This window comes from Phytophthora infestans, genomic scaffold, assembly GCF_000142945.1.
Source record: "Phytophthora infestans T30-4 supercont1.3 genomic scaffold, whole genome shotgun sequence".
In the NCBI taxonomy this organism is placed as follows: Eukaryota; Oomycota; class Peronosporomycetes; order Peronosporales; family Peronosporaceae; genus Phytophthora; species Phytophthora infestans.
The window spans coordinates 3,076,411-3,091,037 of NW_003303756.1; the positions used below are offsets into that span (position 1 = coordinate 3,076,411).

Sequence of the window (14,627 nt, forward strand, 5' to 3'; positions counted from 1 at the left end):
GACACAAAAACGCAGGAATGCGCGGGGCACGGGCACACAAGGGAAAGACGCGAGACGGCAAACGAACATTTGCCAACCGCCGGGCTTTCATTTTCCGTGGCCACATAAAATACTTTCTACAAAATCCTATCCTACAAGTGCAAACTTCACAAATCGTCTCCAGAAAAGTCGCAGAACCGACCCATAGTACGTTTCGCCCGACGCCTCGTCATCTCGACGCCACTTAAGTAATTTCCTCATGGCCGAGCGGCCGCAGCAGCTCGCCTTGGCCCGCGTGGCCGAGCTGGAGTTCCCCCGGGACGGTAGAGGACGTCGCCCGAGTGCCAGCAGCACCAGTAGCAGCGAGCTCGAGCGTCTACACGAGGAGTTGCAGCTCGAGATCAAACCTCAACGTCTGCAACGCCAGTACACACTCAATGTGCCGCCTTTCAGCGCTGGCGGAGACTCCATCTCTCGTCCAGGACTCCTGGACGCCGCTCCGGACGTTCTGGAGGACGTATTGACCCGCTGGGAGAAGAATCAGGTCATGTGGCGCCGAAACGCGACTAGTGGCGAGAACCAGGACGGCTCGGTCGATGACGATACCACCGACATGCTTGAGGATGGCGTAGATATGTTCGGAAAGGACGAGATCTTTGACGTGACGTTCGGAGACGGCTTTCTTGGTCTCGAGTTCGTGTTAGACGCAAGTAGGAACAAAGTGGTGATCAAGAGCGTCCACACGGAAACCTGGACGACTGTGGTGCTAAATATCCCGCCAGGTGTCAGTATGACCAAGGGTTTGATCGTGGAGGCGGTGAATGGACGAGACGTAAGCGCCGTGTCGTCCGAAGACGTGCTGGACAACTTGCAGTTCAGTCAACGACCCATGACAGTGAAATTCCGACGAGTCAACAAGTCGGCGGTTGTGTGTAAACTGTGTGAGACCAAAGTGGACGCCAACAGTCTGGACGAGCACACAAACTACTGTGTCTTGTCCAAGAGAGTCGAGTTGGAAGCAGACGTCATTAATGACTCATTGGTGAAGCTCACGGCGTCCATCAACGCCACGTTAACGGAGGAGGCTCAGAAGCCAATGTTTAACCAAGAGGAGATGCACATCTACCATGCATTACGCGTGGTAGCGATCCAGGCGTCGACGTGTGACGTGACTAGTGTCGACGCGTTCGCACTCTGTGCCCGACTAGTGAAAATCGTCGACAGAATACAACAACAGGAGGCCGAGACGACCGAATTTGCCAGTGAACAGGGAGCCACGTACTGCTCCAAGCTGCGTGGCTTGATCCATGCTAAGATGAGCAAAATGCGAGCGTCGCATAAGGTAATGTTGAAGCAGGCACCCGTGGAGGCGGAGCGATTGCCGCTGAAGCGCACCAAATCGCTCGAGAATATCGAAAACAGCGACGGGCTCGGACTGCGCTCCTCACGACGATCGAGCTTGAAGGCGGCATCTTTTCGCGTTTCTATCCGGGATTTCCATATCGTCAAGCCGATCTCGAAGGGCGCTTTCGGGAAGGTCTATCTGGCTCGGAAGAAGACGACCGGCGACCAGTATGCGATCAAAGTGCTGGCCAGGGAGCATTTACTACGCAAGAAACAGGTACGACTTGTCGGAGTGGTCACTGTTATCTAGTGCTACCGACTGAGCGTTTTTTTTACGTCGTTGCTGGCCACAGATCCAGCAGATTGAGACCGAGAGGAACATTCTGGCCAGTGTGGTGAGTCCCTTCGTTGTGAAGCTGTTCTGGACGTTTCAAACAAAGTAAGCAGGCCTGGGATTTACCAGAGAAAAAAAAAGAGTGGCGTATTGAGATCAGCAACTTATTTCGATCTTTTGATAGGCGCAATCTGTTTTTGGTGATGGAGTATCTTCCTGGAGGCGATTTCATGTCGTTGCTCGAGTGTATTGTGCAACTTGAAGAGCAGGTAATATTTGCACGGACTTTACCATGTGCGGTCAAAAGACTGACGCTTTGGTTGAGTAGGTGGCGTGCGTGTACATTGCGGAGATTGCAATCGCACTCAATCACCTGCACACCAAGGGCTGCGTTCACAGGTTGGAAACTCCATTTCGCTGGTTTTTGTTCGCGCACTCTGGCTCACCTCGTCGTTGTGTGCTTTTTTTTACTATTCAGAGATCTGAAACCCGACAATATTTTGCTTTCTTCAACCGGCCACATCAAGGTGCGTCTAGTAGCCTTACAAATTGCCACCGCTGTCTCGATTGTTAATCGTATTCTCTATCGTACTGCACATAGCTGACCGACTTTGGCTTATCGGAGGATGCTGTGGCCATGAGCGACACTGATTCGGAACCAGACGACGAGTCCATGACCCACTCGGACGCAGCCATTCCGGTAGAAGAAGCTTCATCTGCGTCGCCAGAAAATCGTCCGCGACGGAGCTCTTCATTCAAGAAGAAAAAATCTGCGTACCATACGTACGGAAGGTGCGGTACGCCGGACTACCTCGCGCCCGAAATCGTCCTGGGTGTCCCTCACGGCCCGCCAGTGGACTATTGGGCACTTGGAATCATCCTGTACGAGATGCTGGTTGGGTTTCCTCCGTTTAACGATGACACTGTGGACGCCATCTTCGAAAATATCCTCGAGCGGCAAATCTTATGGCCAGATGGCGAGAAATGCTTGTCAGCTGAAGCGGTGGACTTGATAGATATGCTACTGGACCCGAACCCATCGACTCGTATGGGCTGGGAAGGGATCAAGCTCCACCCGTTCTTCGAAGGCATCAACTGGGATACAATTCTGGAATCTGTGCCACCGTTTGTGCCGACGCTGGAAGGACCGAATGATACCAGTTATTTCAACAATCGCAACCTCACGGACATCTTCATTGATGACGAAGAGTTTGACGTTGGGTCTCGCTCTGCAAGTAGTAGTCAGAACATTGACTCGGGTCCTGAGAGCGACGAACAGCCGTCAAGTCTGTCGGACCCGAAGGGAGACGAGGACTTGGAGACTGGAGATAACAACACAAGCATGGTCTCTGCTACCACCGCTGACGTTGACATGTCGTGGGGGACGGCAGCAGCTTTAGGCGCATTAGATACATTGGATGCAGACGACGTTGTGCAAGTGGAAGACAACAACAGCATCTTCCGCTTTCCTAGTGGCATGTACGGTAGTCCCGATGATTCCAAACTCGCAGATGCCTTCAGATCCTTCAGTTTTACTAACATGAACGCCCTAGCTGCCGCCTCGCAAGCCGAAGCGGAGCTGATCACCGATACCGAGCAGCAAACTATAGACGAGTCAGGGCCATCAATCCTGATCTAGCAGAAAATTTCAAGTTGCCAGATTCTTCCGCCTTTTTCCTACAGCCTCTTTTGTCTTCTTGACCAAGTTCTCGTCAGCGTAAAGACTTATCAGTAATAATTCCAAGAACCATTTGAAAGTACCATTTGCGCTATTCCGGTGACCAAATCGACGTATTTTATTCTACAAGAAGAAATCGTCCTCTTCCTGTTCTTCCTCTTCGTCTTCCTTGTCACTCGCTGCCTTCGACGCGTCAGGCATGTCGTCGTCATCTTGATCGACGAGAGCGGGAGTTGGCTTCGTCTTCCCTCCAGACTTTTCACGTTTACTGCGAGCTTTCTTCTGCTTCTTGACTTGTTCCTTCGTGGGCTTCTTGAGCAAGAGTTCCACGGCAGGTCGCGCCTCGTTCGCAGAACTGGAATCCTTGGACTTGCCGTCGTTGAAGCAGAAGTGGTGGAACGCTTCGGTCGGTTGCTCTTTCTCAAACTGAGCAATTGCCTCCGCACGAAGCTCTTTTTGGCGCTTCTGATCCTCCTCCGAGTGAGGTGCAGACGGGAACAGAGAGAGGTAGGGCTCAGCTTTCGGGTAGTAGTAAATGTACATCATCTCTTCGCGGTACGTCTGGAATTTCTTCTCCTGTTCACTGCGTTCCGCCTCGTCTGTTGCCTGAAGTAATTGCAATACAGAGTGAGCGTTTTAGAAATCATTTAAAATGAAATGTCTCGAGATTTTTCACCTGCTTAATGCGATTCTTGGCTTGACGCAGTTTGCGCATGACCTTCACACGCTCGAAGAACCGCGGCTAATGGACAATTAAAAACACCCATGGATTTGTTAAATACGGACTGTGAATAATTGTTGCAAATTCGGCAATTGCAAAAAACTCACTCGCTTGTATTTCTCGGCATTTTTCTTTTCCAGTGCAACTTTGTCTTTTGTCTCGTGCTGTTGGTTAATAACATAAAAGTAAGTACACATAATAATAGATTGTTGGACGAAAAGCAGTCACCTCTTCCTTTAGCTGCTCGAGCTCCGCCTTCTTGGCTCTTCGTGTTGCATCAGCGAGACCCTGTGCACCAATAAATCAAATGTGGTTAGGCTTGCCACAATTGTTGCTAAGTGCTTGGAATCACTTGTGGGCAACGTACCCCGCGACTGAGAAAACGCTCGAGGCCTCGAATGCGATTTTTGAGCGATGGAACTTTTTTGGCCTGCTGCGGCTTTTTAGAGCGCGCGTTCTTGAAACGAAGACGAGTTCCTGCCTCGAAGAAAATAGCGTAGAGATGTAAGAGGACGGACGAGGTAGTTGCACAGTTAGTGGGGTGAGCTTGCACCAGCTCCACGCACCTGCCGTCGGCGCCATAGCAATCGTAAAAGTGTCAAGTTGGTTGGCCGGTAAAACACTCCTGAAATCAGCCAATGAGATTCATTTTTAAAAGTGATTACAATCATTTTGTTTTGCCCATTTCTAAACATTTTAATTTGTTTTAAGGAATTGGGTGCCAAAAAATGAGCGCATTAAAGTTTAATCACGATGAATTGTTTGGTGAGACCAAAAATTGGTCTCATCAAACCTATAAAATTGTATAATAATTTGCCCGTTTTGTGAAAACTACTGATATCGAGCATACTACACCTTTGCCACTTCAAAGTGGCCCTAGTGAAAATCAAAACGGTTAGCGTCAAAATCTCAAACATTCAAATTTCACAAAACCTATATTGTGATTTTTTATCCAGAGCAAAATGAATTTTATCCAACTGAAATGGCTACTTTCCGTACTCCATCGGCTCGGAGCGTTTAGCAGCAGCAACAGCGTGCGCGCAGTAACGCGCCATCTTATTCACAAGCCTCACAGTCATGCAAAGAAGGCAACGCTCCGCTGCCATTTCTAGCAGCTGCATGCGGAGCTCTTGCATTTGTCCACGAGGCGCACCCAACATCTCGTCATGGCTGACAGCTAAAAAGCTCTTGATCTTGGCCTTCAACACACTAAAGCAGCCTAGACTATTACATTAGTACATAATAACAGTACACACTGGGTCAGCCCTTACCTTCAATGGGGTTGCACATTGGAGAATACGGACCTAAGCGCAGTAGCACCAAGTCGCTGCGCTCGCGCACCAGGTCCTCCGTCTGGCTATGCGCTGGCGCGTTGTCCAGCACGATAACAATCGCCTTCCCCGAGAACTCACTCTGGTAGATGTCATGTGCTTTCACAGCGTCGTAGATAGCATCCACGAAGGCTGCGTTAGCCTCCATCTTAATGCTCCGACGCTGAATAGCGTAGTGCACGAGACCGATCTCCGTGGAGACAGCGCACTGCACTTGCAGATTCTTGCCCTTTGACGCCGGTAACTTCACCACAGCGCGCTCACCTTGCAGCGCCCTACCTTGCAGTCGCTTGCAGTACAGGTTAAAATTCAATTCATCATAGTACACAATAAATGCACCTTCACGCTCATGTTTGAGCAGAGCTTCGGCAAACACGCGCCTCTTTTCGATATTCTCTTCGCTATTACACGTAACTGGTTCAATTCAGACCTGCATAGAAACAGTCAGTAAGCAGATGCAATAGAGAGAGTAGGTAAGCAAACGCTACCTGCTGCATGGTGTATAGCTTGCCGCACAACTTCTGGCTGATCAGCGACGTGCTCAACCTGGCACCAAAGTCGCACGCGACCATCTGTTGCAGCTGTACCAGCGTGTAGAGGCAGTTCACCTCGACGTATTCCTCCAGCGCCGCCTCGATCTCTGGCGTACACTTGATGTTGAAAGCACGAGCGCCTTCCCTTGGCTTGAGATCTGGGGAGCCACTGTCAACGATGCGGCGGGCGGTGGTTGGGGGGATGGCGTTGTGGTGGGCCACAAGAAGCCAGTCCTGCCCTTGCTTGAAGGCGTCAAGCACGCGAGTGCGCGCGGCCAGCGTGTGCTTTGGCTCACTCGGCATCCTTGGCCCAAATTGAGTTGTGGAGTGCTGTCCACAACAGCACGTTGTGGCTGAGCTCGCAGCCAGCCAAATTGCACTGGACAGCTCTCACCTTGACCTAAAGTCGATTTTCTGAATAAAAACTCTAAAAGTAATCTGTTACTTTAGCTACTTCACACCACTTTGCATTGTAATGTAGCCACTTTAAAGTGGCAAAGGTGTAGAATGACGAGCCCAGCGAGATATATCCAAAATCGTGGTAGACTTCCCACATTTATGACGTCACTAAAGCGCAAATACATGACAAATTTTGAAGCACGGAAGAAAGCAGCATTGAAGCATTGGCATATACTCTGGCGCACAACCTGCTATCGAATCAGACAAAATATCATCGGAATGGCCAATCAAACGGGCATCCAGAGCAAACTCACCTTGACACACATCACAGCCAAGAGGGATAGCATTTTGCACAATTTCAGGATCAGACCTCCATTTTAAGGACGGAAATAGAAGATTAGCTGTAAACGAGGTGATTGGCCCAAAGATGCTCACATATGAGCACACAAGAACCAAACGACAAGCAAGCCCCACAAGAATGACCCCTCGGTATGTCTGGACAAGTTTAGCCAAGGCACTCAGCACACTACGCTGGCTGGATCGGTGTAGGTCCTTCGGACGCCGACGAGCCATGCCGTACGCTGTCAGCTGTGTCCTATCCATTTGACGACCACAGGATGAAATACAAACTGCTTACTATTCGCTACCAGTAACGATCGTAATGCCTGCGAAACTTCTGAAAGCCCTCTTTGAATTTACACCGATAAAACCCTGAGCCTCGTGTAATACCGTGGCCGTACCGTCATTATAATCCCATTTAGTATGGGGGTTGTATTTACTGATTTTTCAAGGCTCCATTTGTAATCAAGTATCACAATTCATTTTGTAAAGGGAATTGATACCGGTTGGGTACAAGCAAGATAGGCATAGCATTTCATTTGTAGCAGGAGCAACATCATATCGGAAGAACTCGTTGCGGTGCTTCAGCTGACAAAAGAAGATAATCCAGCGGAGTTTGAAGCGCAATCGCCTTGTTGGGAACTGCTAACCTTTAAATTACTGGCTCTCTATCGGGAGAGCCAAAGCCATTGTATCGTTGTGTATATTTGAGGCGCGAAATTTTGCTACTAGCAAACCTTCATTAGTTTAACGGTTTGTATTAGTATCAGGGGTTCTCCAATACAGTATTGACGGTGGGTCAGCGCAATCTTAAAAAGGGAAATTCCACAATGACCAATAAAAGAAACTGCAGTTAGTATTGCAATATTGCCTACAGCTCTGCGTCGCCTCCAGCTGAAGCTAACTTCGTCACATCCCATAAATCCCTGTTTGTACGCAAAAACATAATCAGCTCCAAGCTGGCAGGCAGTATACATGTCCGCTGAGGTATAAGCACCAGCTTGCACTGCGAGAAAAATCGCTCGCATGCATTTGATGTTGGGGGTAGCTGCTTCAACAACTCGCTGTAGGTAATATCGCCACTGTCTCCTCCATGCTTAGCGCGCTTGCTTGGATCAGCACGAAGAATCTGCGTCGCGTAATCTTCCTTGCATGCCTTCCTTTTGCTACCACTACTTAAGATCTCGAATCGCTTGACCGCTGCAGCTTCTGCAGCTGAAAAAACACCTTCGTTGATCACCTTGACAGCCGCTGCCTCGAAGACGGGAGAGTGGAAAATCTTAGCAGTCGACTTAAGCTGATCACGCATTGATCGGTACTCACGCACCACAGAGTCGCACAGAAGCCGAACGTCGGCTAAGTCGATACCGTCACACTGCACAGTTTCTTCGTCACACTCTGGAACTTCTTCATATGTTCGAGGAGAGCAAGCAGCTTGCGGTGCGCAGAACCCGTCGGTATAAAGTCTTTTACCGCGATCACAGTCTTGATCTGAGGGCGGATGCGATTGTAGCGTTCCAACATTTCGAAACTTGAACACCACCTCGTAATATTCCGTGTGATAGGATGTCGACTGGTGGATTTTGCGAGTTCCGCAAAATTATTGATTTGGGATATCTTTGACATCAATGTGTTAACTTGCGCTAGTAACGGCTCGTAATCAGTAAGGTATCGGTTAACGGCAAGGTTAAATCGATGACTGGCACATCCAATCAAAGGGACACCGAGCTTAGTAGCAATAGCCTGGTTTGTGTTGCAGTTGTCTCCGATGATAAATATCACCATCCCGAGTGTCTTGTCGTATAGATCCAGAACACCGTCAAACAGCTGGATGTGCGAGTCTGCGTCTTGGGGCCCTCTGTCGAGTGGTGACACAGCGAGAAGTTGTAGACGTAGAGTGCCGTCCAGATCATATACAGCATATAAGCCAACGTAGTGCATAGAACCATGTGACCATCCGTCAAACATTATTCCGAATCTTGTACCTATGTCTGTTTCAATAGTCTTGCTGATCTTTTTGGCTACATCGTGTATGCTGTTGAATAGCACACGTGGCGACACGGATTTCCACCGTGACATAGAGCGTGTCAGCTCGTTGTCGACCTCAGAGAGCGGCATGTTCGGATCCACAACCCAACGCATCCACTGGAAACGATGGGACGTCTTCTCGGAAACGAAGCCGTAGTCCTGGAGACGTCCCGCGTGACCGGACAGTGACACGCCATACTGGGCCTTGAAGCCTTCGTGCTTGAGCGTCAGGTGGGCCATGAGGTTTGAGTAGCCAGCGTTGGGGAGCTGTTTGCGCTCACTACCGCACTGCTTGCAGCGGAAGTAGCTCGCGCCGAGGGGGTCGAAGACGTAAGCGCAGATGCCTTTGTTGGAGGGCCTCGTTCTTGAGGGAGGGTGTTTTCGGAAGTAGAGTGAGCAGTCCATTGCAAGTTGCTTGTTTGTGGACTCTGAGATAATGATTAGCTATCAGATTTATAACTAAGAGCTCACCCAGTAGCTCCTTCAGCCCGTGTAGCTCCTGAGCACCCACTGTCGCAGCGACGTACTCCGCCTCGGTCGTCGATAGTGCCACGGAACTCTGCTTTTTGCACTGCCATGACACCGTCATTCCGTTTACTTGGATGATTGCCGCGCTCACAGACTTGCGGTCGTTCTTGTCGGCTGCAAAGTCTGCGTCCGTATACGAGCGCAATCGTAGTGGTAGCCTTTTAGCATTGTCGTCGCCAGCTGTATCGATCTTGCGCGACCGGGTGCCACTCAGGTACCTAGCGATGCGCTTAGCCAGCTGCATCGTTGGTGCATGAGGCCGTCGCGTTGCACAGTGTACAACGAACATAATGCCAGGACGCGTGCATCTCGCAATCCACAGCAAACTCCCCACCAGTGACTAAAAAATTGTCACCGTCGGCCCTGTTGACGCGGTCTCCTTTGCCGCGCGCGGAAGTAGTTCTGCCAAATCTGACTCTGCCGCGTCTTCTCCTCCGATCGGCGATCGCACCGAATTCGCTGTCCAATCCAAACTTTTTTGGTGAGCATCCCGACGACTGCAGCCTCTTGGTCAAACCTGTAACCACTGAGCTCGTCGTACTGCACGCGCATACCAAGAAAATTGCTGGCAACACCGAGATTCTTGATCTCCAGGACGGACATGTCAGCGAAGAACTGAGAAATCCTGTTCTCGTCCGTGCCAGTAACCAGCAGGTCATCCACGTACGTTCCGACGTCCGTCATTCCACCGCTGTCAGCCTTGAAGTACAGGCACGCGTCCGTAATGCACTGGAAGAACCCAAGTTTGAACAGTTCGCGATGAAGGTGCTCATGCCAAAGGCGTCCTGCTTGTTTCAGACTGTAAAGGCTCTGACCAAGAAATAAGCCAACTTAATCCACGCTCTCAGCTCCGAGCGTCTTCAGCTCTTCCTCCGTGATAACGAGTCCTTCGGGGACGAACAGCAAAATCTCGATACCCTTCTCCGTTTTCGCCTTTACACACGCCTTTGGAACGTCGCCGTGTCTGGCAGGCACCTCCCATATGATCGCAATGACGGAGATGATCTTGACACCAGTCATGGTAATCACAGCCGCAAACACGAGAAAGAAGTTAACGCCGAACTTTTGCTCGTTGCCACACGCAACAAGTCGAGCCTTGAGCCCGATCAAGCCCGTGCATGTTCGTTTCTTCTTGTACACCCACTTGGTATACAATCGAACGCTGCCAGGCTCGAACTTGACCGGCTTCCACGTGTTATTTGCCGGTAGAGCTTCAAGTCCTTCCTTTTCAGCTGTCTCCCAAAGCGCGCTCTCGGCGCACTTTCGCGCCTGCCTGTAGTTCTTCGGTTCCGGGTCATTAGCGTGGGAATTGACATCTTCAGCTTCGGATACGGTCAAAGCCACAGGTTGAGTGTTCAGCCTCGACTCGTCAACCTCCACGTCTCCATCAGCTTCAGCACGGCGGCGCGACTTGCGGCGTGAGCGACGAGATCTTCGTGGTGTGGAACGTGGTGCCGGTGGCGTCGTCGTCGTGGGAGCTTGAGCAGTCGGTGTCTTCACATCGGATTTCTCCTCCAACGCGCGGATGTTCTGCACATGCCTTGTGACGATCACCTTACTCTCTGAAGGCAGGTACACCTTGTACCCCTTGGTCGATTCATCCTTGCCGACGACGACGCCCTCACACACCCTCTTCTTCATGGCGCGCTTTCCAGGGTCACGAAACACGGAGCACTTTGATCCAAACATGACAATGTCGCGAAGGTTTGGTGCTTCGCCAGTCAGCACTTCGAGCGGCGACTTTTGATCCTCGTTAGCGCGTGACGAGTTTCGGTTCAGCACGTACGTCGCGTACTCAGCCGCGTCACCCCAGAAACTCAGCGGCAATCCTGCATCGAACACCATGCACCGAGCCATGTTGAGAGCCGTGCGATGCATCTGCTCCGCCATGCCGTTTGCAGCTTGATTCCCGACTTCTGACACCTGACGAGTCACTCCGTTTTCTTGGATCCACGTTTCGGTACTCTCCTCCACTGTCCGTGCGAAGAACATGCACACGAACGTCGAACCGTTTTTCGAACTCGACAAGAGAGTCCTCGAACTTCTTTGCAGCCAGGTTCTTCTTCTCTGCCATGAACACCTTGCAGTAGTTCGACTTGTGGTCCACGAAGCTAGCCATGTAGCGGTTACCTTGGCGGTCAAGTGGCGTCATGGGACCCTTCAGGTCACTGCAGATGACTCCTTCGACTTTGTCGATCGGTGCATGTCCCCCCCCCCCCTTAGTCGGTTGATTCGCTCGAGTCTGTTTACCCTCAGCACAAATCATGCAGGGCTTACGGTCACGATTCGATATCTGATGCCGGATGCGGGGTCATTTGCCATACGTTCAATGGTGTCCAATGCCAAGTGACCGAAACGTGCATGGAAGCCCATCAACGTGTCCGTGGCAGCGACCGGCGAGGCTGTGTCCGTACTCGTGCCCACCACGTTCATGATCAGCTGCTCCATATTTGCATTGTTCGTAGCTACCGATGCAAGTCTAGCCACAAGCACGTTGTGCTTCACGTCGACATAGAATACCACTTCGTTGCTTTTCATCAACGCCAACTTTCCGCTGCGCTTGGTGAGAGAGCATCCCTTCGCTATCAGCCGTCCGTATGAGATCAGGTTCTGCGCGAGTTTCGGTGCGTAGTAGACCTCACTGAGCTTCACCTCAGCAGCGGCGCCGTCGACAATAGCTCTCAAAATCACCGATCCTTTCTTAACTACGTCCATCGTTCTACCATCCGGTAGCATGTACGTTAGCCAGTAGCGCAGGATTATTGACAAGATGTCGGCTGGCACCGCTGTCCAGAATTCAGCTCGTAGCGTCAACGGACTTGAAGTCATTACCGGCGGCAAGTGCGAACTTTACGGGCTGGTCCTTGTTGCTTCCAGCGGAACGATCCAGGCAGTTCTTCTTCAGGTGTCCAATCTTCTTGCACTTGTCGCATCGCCGCGTTTCCTCTTGGGACTCAGCCACTGCGTTCACGACTTCCTTACCAAGATGCTTTGGCGCTCGATCTTCATCGGTCATCATCTGTGCCCAAACGACCAGTTTGTTCGCTTGTTAGAGAGGATCCGGCACACTTGGCCATCAAGGCGTGCCTCAAGTCCGGGTCCACGAACTTGACGATGTTCTCCAGCACTAGCGTTGGTGACGCGTTCGTTGCCATCACGAGAGCATTCAAGTACAAGAAATGTTCATTCCGCGACCGCGACGGTTCCTTTTTCGCGCCGAAGAGCTTCATTCCTTGTTGCGTCGAGAGCGCCCGCTTGAACGACAAGTGCATCTGCTCCATCACAAACCAGAGCGTCCGCTGCGTGGCCCACCACCGCATGATGTGCTGCTGGAAGAAGCTCTCAGCTTTACCACATAGAAGCTGGCCGAACTTTTTCACGTTGTAGCGCTCAGGCTAGGCGTAGCCACACGCCTGCTCCGCCATCTCGATCTGCTCAATGAACAGCAGCGCCCACTGCTCGAAGCCGCTCCCAAGTCCCTTGTAGACCTCGCTGCCGTCAAGGTTTCGCGTGAAAATCTTCGCATCTTCGCATCCTTGGCAGGCGGCACTCTCTCGCTGAGATGCAGCGGCGAACGCCGATGTGCTGGGTACTGCACAGCCGGTTGTTGCTACTGTGGCGCCTGTTGAGCTGCTTCTTGGGCCTCGAACGGTGTGGCTTCTGCTTGTTGCCCAGCGCCCAGACCACCATACACCCCAGGCGTCTGCGCACCCATGCCGAAGTTCGACGCGCCGAGCTCATGCAGCTGCATGCGCTGAATGCCCAAGCTGCGTCCGTGCTGCAGTGCCTGACGGAACACGCTCTGGCCCAGCCCAGCCCCCGGACCGGGTGGCGTGACGGCCGCACGCTGCTGGTGCGTCTCCAGCGACCGCTCTAAGCTGTCCACTTTGACCGGGATCTTAGTTATGAGAGCCGCGAGCGCTCCGGCGTCCGGAGTGACCTTCTCTTCGTGATGCTTTTTGCCCCTATCGTGGGCAGCGGGGGAGGAGGGGACTGCCTCCGTAGCAGCGTCTGCGTCTGAGTTGCTGACCATTAGGTTTAAAACCTGTTGGTTTGGCACTTGCTCGGCAGAAGGTAGAAGTGAAAGTGAGAAATATATTCAAAGGGTTTTTTAGCTGGATTCTACACGCACACTACACAATAACCTGAACAGACAGGCGCCTACACTCGATTTGATTGCCCCCAAAAGTGAAACCAAGTAAAAATGTCGTACCTTCAACATTGTCGACTCGACACTTGCGTAAAGGTCCTTGGGGGTCTGGCTTCCAGTCGCCTGCCCGTTGGCTGGCTCTTACATTAATGTCCAACACTTTCCACCACCAGCTACTAGCTCAGCGTTCTAGAACTACAAGGGTCAGTAGCCACCAAACTGCATGCTGGCCGGCGGAGGTGATTTCAATAGAACGTTGGGCCCTCGTGCAGATAGGAGTTACCCCACGGCAGCGTTGACGCATGACTCGCCTTTTCTAAGACGCCGCTTTTGTCCTGCCAGCTCCTGGGCCTAGTGGAGGTCACATGTCCACTCAATAGTGCTAACACGTCATCACCTCAGTACCCACACGTATTACTACAAGGTGGACGGTTTAGCCTTCCATGCGTTGTACCAACTTTTGATATAATAGCTTCCTATTCCCAAAGCCCTATTCCAGCGTTTGTACAGGTGATATCGGGCTACAGTCTGGTTGTGGTACGCTTAGACGTCTTTTACCAATGCAAATATTGTACAGTGGCTCGCTCGCGTGAAGGGTTGCCCTGCGTAGACCACCTTGTAATCGATACACTTTCTGTGTCTTGGACACCTGTAGCTCCCGTTCTTTTGCTCTAACAACTGGTAGGGGAATAAAGTCGTAAAGGAGCCCTTGATTAGCATCGAGATCTGGGCTTGATTATCTGTGTAGCTATCCTTCCGGTCCTAGCCCTACGTACCGTTTTCCAGGGTCTTGCGGATCGCCGTCTACATGAGCAAGCTCTTCTGGAACGCCACAAACATAGCTTTCTTGTTGAAAGGCCAGTTTCTCTATCCTAGTTCATCAAACTCCGGGCTGACGGCAGTACGCCTCGGCTACCTTTCAACCATCACCCTGTACACTAATATCAAAGACGACTTAAACGTAGTCTCGCCGTCACAACGGACGGTGAGGTTTCCAGTATAGTTGACCATTTCATTTGGCCCACCATCTAGTCCTTTAGGTGCCCGACTGCATCATGCATGTATGTCGCCTTCCGCGAAAATGCCTGTTGATCCATCTCGTTTATCAAACGAACATAGCCATAGTCAACTAACTCGTTCCGAGTCAACCGAAAATGTCCCAGCACCACGGGAAGTTGTTGTGCTTCGTGTGGACAGAGTCTTTACATCGTTGAAACTGTAAAGACTCCCTTTTTTATAACAGTCAGCGAATACAACGGGTAG

The 14,627-nt window shown here is 51.2% G+C and overlaps 2 protein-coding genes across 2 annotated transcripts; one reads left to right on the forward strand and one right to left on the reverse strand.

Moving 5' to 3' along the window:
- Nucleotides 1-238: 238 nt before the first annotated feature.
- Nucleotides 239-3,414, forward strand: PITG_02666 (protein kinase, putative; the record flags this gene model as incomplete). The annotated part of the gene is made up of 7 exons (XM_002907527.1): nt 239-523; nt 632-1,600; nt 1,677-1,762; nt 1,842-1,926; nt 1,986-2,056; nt 2,136-2,184; nt 2,259-3,414. 7 exons carry the CDS (start codon nt 239-241, stop codon nt 3,294-3,296), a joined length of 2,583 nt encoding a protein of 860 aa, XP_002907573.1.
- Nucleotides 3,415-3,458: 44 nt separating this feature from the next.
- Nucleotides 3,459-4,050, reverse strand: PITG_02667 (uncharacterized protein; the record flags this gene model as incomplete). The annotated part of the gene is made up of 2 exons (XM_002907528.1): nt 3,459-3,941; nt 4,012-4,050. 2 exons carry the CDS (start codon nt 4,048-4,050, stop codon nt 3,459-3,461), a joined length of 522 nt encoding a protein of 173 aa, XP_002907574.1.
- Nucleotides 4,051-14,627: the final 10,577 nt, after the last annotated feature.